This window comes from Bombus pascuorum, chromosome 4, assembly GCF_905332965.1.
Source record: "Bombus pascuorum chromosome 4, iyBomPasc1.1, whole genome shotgun sequence".
In the NCBI taxonomy this organism is placed as follows: Eukaryota; Metazoa; Arthropoda; class Insecta; order Hymenoptera; family Apidae; genus Bombus; species Bombus pascuorum.
In genome coordinates, this window is record NC_083491.1 from 5,670,228 (window position 1) to 5,676,227 (window position 6,000).

The 6,000-nt window shown below is 39.9% G+C and overlaps 1 protein-coding gene across 3 annotated transcripts in view; it reads right to left on the bottom strand.

Moving 5' to 3' along the window:
• LOC132906168 (uncharacterized) overlaps positions 1 to 3,323 on the bottom strand; it is a 56,029-nt gene extending 52,706 nt beyond the window's left edge. For 2 of the 3 annotated variants that reach the window (XM_060958076.1, XM_060958074.1), the window contains exons 1-2: positions 3,153 to 3,323; positions 514 to 1,338 (exon numbers count right to left, since the gene is read on the bottom strand). In XM_060958076.1, coding sequence (XP_060814059.1) covers positions 514 to 742 — 229 coding nt within the window. In that variant the 5' untranslated portion in view covers positions 743 to 1,338; positions 3,153 to 3,323. Of the gene's footprint in view, positions 1 to 513; positions 1,708 to 3,152 lie in introns of those variants that run through there. The other variant, XM_060958075.1, reaches the window with a different exon arrangement.
• Between the last annotated feature and the right edge of the window lie 2,677 nt (positions 3,324 to 6,000).

A 6,000-nucleotide genomic window follows, 5' to 3' on the forward strand; every position in this document is an offset into this window, starting at 1 on the left:
CTGTGTTATCGTTACCCGTCGTCTGGCAGGCTTCGATCCGTCACACGATTGGCCTCAAAACTTTGAGATTTCCTATATGCTACGTTAAACGATGATTGTATACGAATTCCAACAATCGAGATTGACCCTTTGCCGCATGCGAGCTACCTCTCTTAGTTCATTTTTCCGAATTTTTAAGTTCCCGTGATTTATGGAGAAATTTCGGTATTAATTAGAAACAGGTGAGTGAGAATTATGTGTTATTTTAGATTTTGCGATGACCAATACTGTTACAGCGTTACGCGATATGTGTTATTAGCATGCCGTGTAATACACCAGCATTTTTCATCCTTGTTTCCAACATGCATAAAGGAAATATAGTTAATTATTGCTGCTGTTTGGCAATAAATATCGTTAACTGGAACATGACATATGTTTAATTTATGTCTTTAAATGAAATTAATTTACTGAGTACATTGTATAACCGACGATGTATTTGTATGCACGAAAATTATTTTCAGCTATAAATCTCACCTCGAAAAACATCGACGGGCTGCAGATGGTAGGTGGTCCTCGGCTGCACCACGATTCCACGTAAGCGGCCCTGCTTAACGCGCACCTCTCTCGTCCGTTCCGGAAGATCAGGAAGTCTAGAGTAGCCGTATTGCGGTATAGTGTCGTAAAAACTACGATGTTCCGTGAGAATCTGAGTACAGGCCAGCAACACGAGTCCCAACAGCTCTAGTCGCAACATTCTCGACATTTGTTCGATCGGTGGACAGCCGGAAACCGTAGCAATGAATTTTCGCCGGTCCACCTTCGGGCTCGGCTGCCTTTCGACCGAGTCACGCAGCTCGGAACTGGTTCTCGGAGTAAAAATAATTTTTCAACGTTTCAGCAACTTCCGCTCTTGCACCGGATGCGAGGGGAAACTCCCGGTTGGTTGTCGACTTCTCTAGGACTCGAATATTCACGTTGCTTTCGAAAGGATGCGAAATCAGCTGCGTTTTGATATATACGTTGTATATATACGTTGACCTCTCTTGATCGTTATTTCATGTTTTCACTAATATTTAAACTCTGTGTTTCCAACGAAATTGTTCTTAATAACACAGAATTAATTACGGTTCACTTAATCAAGAAACATACTTTGGTGTTGGAGTTAAATTACAACACCTGCGATACAGTGAAAGGCACGGATCATGTACAGAACTTTTACTCGATATGAAGATTTCTTGGCTTAAAATTCTACACCATTGTACTCGTGCGATGAATATCCTGAAGAGACGAGAAAATAAAATAGAACTCAAACTCTTCGCTTTTATAGCTCGTGACGACTTTCCCTTTGGACCGCTACAACTTCAAATATATTTGACAGGCTATGAAACAGACGCGGTGTCGGTTTCATCGGCTACGTCGCACTGTCTGACGGCGATTATAAGGCAAGAAAAGGTTCGCTCCACACTGTCCTCCAGTGGGATATTCTTGGGTCGAACGAGGGTGAACGCACGTACGTGATAAGAGAGAAAGAGAGAGTTGGAGAGCGCTCTATTTTCGCTTCAAATAGAACGATTCTGCTGTTGGTAAACTTTGCACACGTTCGCGCCAGAACTCGCAATTCCCTGCAGTTTCTTTCAAAAATCTTCTTCTACGGATAACTTACGGAGCTGTCGTTTTAAACTAAATGTCCTTTTGAAACGATAGTTTCTCAAACAGAGATTGTAGCATTTGTGGATTCAAATAATAGACGTAATAGTGAAATGCAGAAATAAAGCTGTATCGCGATTATATTAATGTTACTCTGCTACAATCCGTACAAGATTCCTTTTTGAACACTCTATGCATTTCTCGGTTATATTGCTCTATGAAATGTTTACAGGCACAAATCTTTACGGCGCACGTATTCAATTGCGTTCTACGAATAAATATTTATTCGATCTCCAATCAGTAAACGCGTATCATTCATAACCGTATCGCTTAGCAGATTCATCGCAACACCGACGTGCATTCAGTAATACGCAAAGGGTTCATAGTTATTCCACGGGTATATGAAAAGTTATTTAAAACTATGAAAGGGACGTCTTAAATGCAATTGGAGGTTGTTACTAATTGTACGGACAGAGCGGTACATTTTTATCCTCTAAACAGAACGTTGCTTCTATTAGCAACAATTAATGCAAAAAATTAATTACAGAAAAGTGAGGAAGAACAGTGACGCAGGGGAAGGAGTGGAAGCGCAGCTTGGGAAAGGTTTCAATTTACCCCATTCATCGGACTCACAAAGCTGTCGAAACAGCGCGAATGATTTCCACGGTGCGAAAATCATTTGGTGAAATTTACGAGAAAAAACGCGGCACGTGCACGCAGCAAACCGGATTACGCGGCGTGAAATAAAACCGAGGGCAGCTTTAACGCCCACTTAAAAGCGGCGGATAGCGCGCGCGCGCGCGCACGTTAAATTATGAATACCCGTAATTTGCATCGTGGTTGATTGTCGACTGAATAACGCGACCCTTCTTTCTTCTTTTCATCCTCTTTCTTTGTCATTTTAGTTTTCCTTATTTTATTTCTTAATTGAACCACTAGCTTTCAGACCTTCGTAACGTGTTTTCCTAATATTCAAACTTGAATTCGCATGAAAGTTTTCCTCTGACGAAATAGCGCGGTACTAGCGTGCCGATTAGAGAAATATAGTCAGCAGACGAATCTGAATTATTCTTCGATTTTTTAATTGATTTTTAAAAGTTTAGAATTTAGTATGAATTTATGATAAGAAAATATATTAGGGATTTCACGTTTAATGTTTGTAGAATGATTAAAGGTGCTTAAGAGAAAGCAAACGTTGCTTTCGTCGAGGATGTTGAACTTTTGGCTGCCCTTGCGTGCCTCGAGCAATGTGGATATTCTTGGACCACGCTGTACCCAACCACAGCCTTTCGGCGTTGCCTGAGTAATGGGACGAGGCGGAGAATCGTGTTGATCCACGTAAATTGCGTCGTTAAACGTTTATAATAATTTTTTACGTAAAGTTATACCGGTAGACCATAAATTCTTGATGAAGGAAGTAAAAAAGCTTAATAACCGCCATTGCGTTCACCCATGTTGCGACCTTAAAATTATAAAATGTATATCCTACAAAGCACTTAATTTAAATAACTACGATCACTATTTACCTAAGCTATAGAAAAATATCGAACGAGCACTTGAGATAACGATACACTTTCAGAGGAAATAGATTTATTTTTCTTGTAATCTGTTCTCCTCTAATTGTCACCCGGAAACATCAAGCCATACGTCGCGACGTAGATTTTGCGTGTACGCGTGGTCGATTTTGCCTCGATGGAACTCGCGAGTGGACTGAGTCGTAAGTGCTAAAATTAAATCGAGAACGCGTTGAGAAGGAAGCGCCGCCGGGCGGCCGCCTTACAAGCTGAAACTTTTATTTTTGGGAGAACGTTTCGTGATCGTTTGCAAACTTTCCTTCTCCAAATCCCGTTTGAAAGAAAACTTTCCGTGCGAAGAACTTCCACAGCCAGAGTTCTCCACGATTTCCACACATCGAATATCTTTATCTTGCTATGATCTGCAAGACAGACCCTGCCTATCTGTCTGATCGAGAGTAATTTAATTTAGCTTAACAGACGGCAAAGATTCCTCCTTTTGAATTACAACTAGCAAGGACACAGTTAATCGTCCCGTGTTTCACAGAATTAGCATATAGGGAAGTGTACACGGTAAATGAAACAGCTGTTATCTGAATCTCTCTGTTTATCGAGATTAAGATGATTGCATTAATCTCAGAGTTGGATTAGTTGTCACAAAATTTAGTCTATTCTAAATGAAAGCCATATTAAAATCAGCGACTACTTATCGAGGAAAATTGTACACAAAACAAACACGTAGAACGATTTGCAAACGTTTTAAACTCGATAAACATTGTTTGAAGTGTGATGCTCCTGCGCGCAAGCAGATTAAAAAACTTCATCGGTGAATTACTTTGCACATACACAAGCCGAGCCACTGTTCCTCGCATGTAACGACGTGTTAAAGCAACGATAAGAAGGCTTTGAGAGGCGTCCTCGAGGCATGAGGCGTTCTCCGATGAGTGGCTCCTCTTCAGGAACACCTCATTCACGTTAATGAACTTACTTCGTGAGCTAGGGACGAGCAAGACCAACGAAAGTGCATGACTTCTCCACGAGAACAAAGGTTTCGGATGAATTTTACGAAGTGCCTCGTCAAATTGCCTGTGTGTCTGAAAGCGATCGATCATTCTTTCTCTTGTCTTAATGAAACGATTAAATTTGGCATTTTCAAACAAATGAAAACGAAAAGTAGCGAGTGTCCTACATCTCAAGCGACATTATTTTAATCTTGAATTATTAGCTCTTATTGATAAATGGAGACTTTATGGTTAGGTTATTTCTCAAGGTATTGTTAACATTGTATTCATGACGGGTATTAAGTCGAAGCAATCTCTGCGACTTTCAATATTTTCCAGCTAATTCGTCCAATCCTACGTATAGGAGGACAGGATGCATTGTTTCCCGGCTTGTCGATAAAAGAAAACGAACCAGTAAAATGCGAAAATATATACAGGTTTGTAGCGTATAAACAGTTCACTAGCGATACATTCTAATCCCAGGAGGATCAAGTCATCTCGGAATATGTCTCCTTCATTCTTAGAGCTCATATATGACTTTATAGGGCAAACGCTTCTCCTGCTTATGGCCACGAGAATCGATTTATATAGCAAATTAATCACTTTCATTTGAAATTTACGTTGAGTTTTATCTGGTCGAAGATTATAAAAGAAGTGTTCGTTCAATGAACTAGTATTATATCGGGATCAAACTTTAATTAACCATTCATTGCACGAGTTTTCCTTGATCGAGTTGAAAAGTTTATCGGCTAAAGCTAAAGTTCTTTTAAACAGTCAACGATTTAAATTGCTGTTTCCTGAACAAAAGATCGGGTTTCGTTCTCCAGCGGATTGGATAGGATAGGATCTACAGTCCACTAGCAAACAGATTCATCTGGCAGAATAAATAAATATTTCGCGCCTCTTCTCAAAGCAAAATCTCGTTGCAGATATTCCGTCTCTTTACCCGGCAGCAATCTCTGAACCTGTTTATCACCAACTACGGGTCTAGTAAAAAAGTAGAAGAGGATGGAGTTAAATTAGTGTTATTTAAATCACAACTCATAGGTTTGCAACCCGAAGAGGTAAAATACGAGTAAATGGTGGATAAAAAGTTATCGTAATTTCCATAGGGATAATAATATTAACGGAAAATTAAACAAAGAAGATGCGCGGTTTAAACTAGATTATTTTTTGATATTGGACTTTTGAAGTATATACGATTCAAGATATATGGTTCGAAGAATATTTTAACATCTGTTTTTCAGTTTAGAAAATCGAAAAGCGTGTACCCATTTTTCAACGTAGATTTTCTGCGAAGACAACGTCATCGTGGAGACGTGACGCTGATTTAAATTTTGTTTGCGCGAAAAATTACCAGAGAAATAGCGAAAGCTGACCCAATAATACCGCGATTTTGCATTCGAACTACAAGAACCGGATCAACGACTAATCCCAAGTTCGTCAGAAGAAACTATCGAACAAAATACTTGACAATATTAATCCGTTCTCAAAGAGAAATTGCAAAATAACTATACAGCATCGTTTACGGTACCGATAAACCAACCTTGAAATCAGTTCACTACCCTCATCTCCTCTTCGAATATCCTAAAATATCCGATTATCCGATATCTTCGAGTGTCCGACAGAGACGGAAAAAACTCGAGAGGCGAGGTCTGGGTTGGAAGTCGTTAGTTTGCCCTCCAAGTTCGTCGAACGAGACGAAATCCGTTCCTGTATCATTCCTTCAACCGCTACGGTATCGATTTTCTTTTTTCTCGTTGATATCTAGGGACGAATTAATCACGAGCGAGAAGTCCAACACGAAAGATCCTCGGTGGCCTCTCGATATATCGTAAATACCATCGAGATTCGTCGCG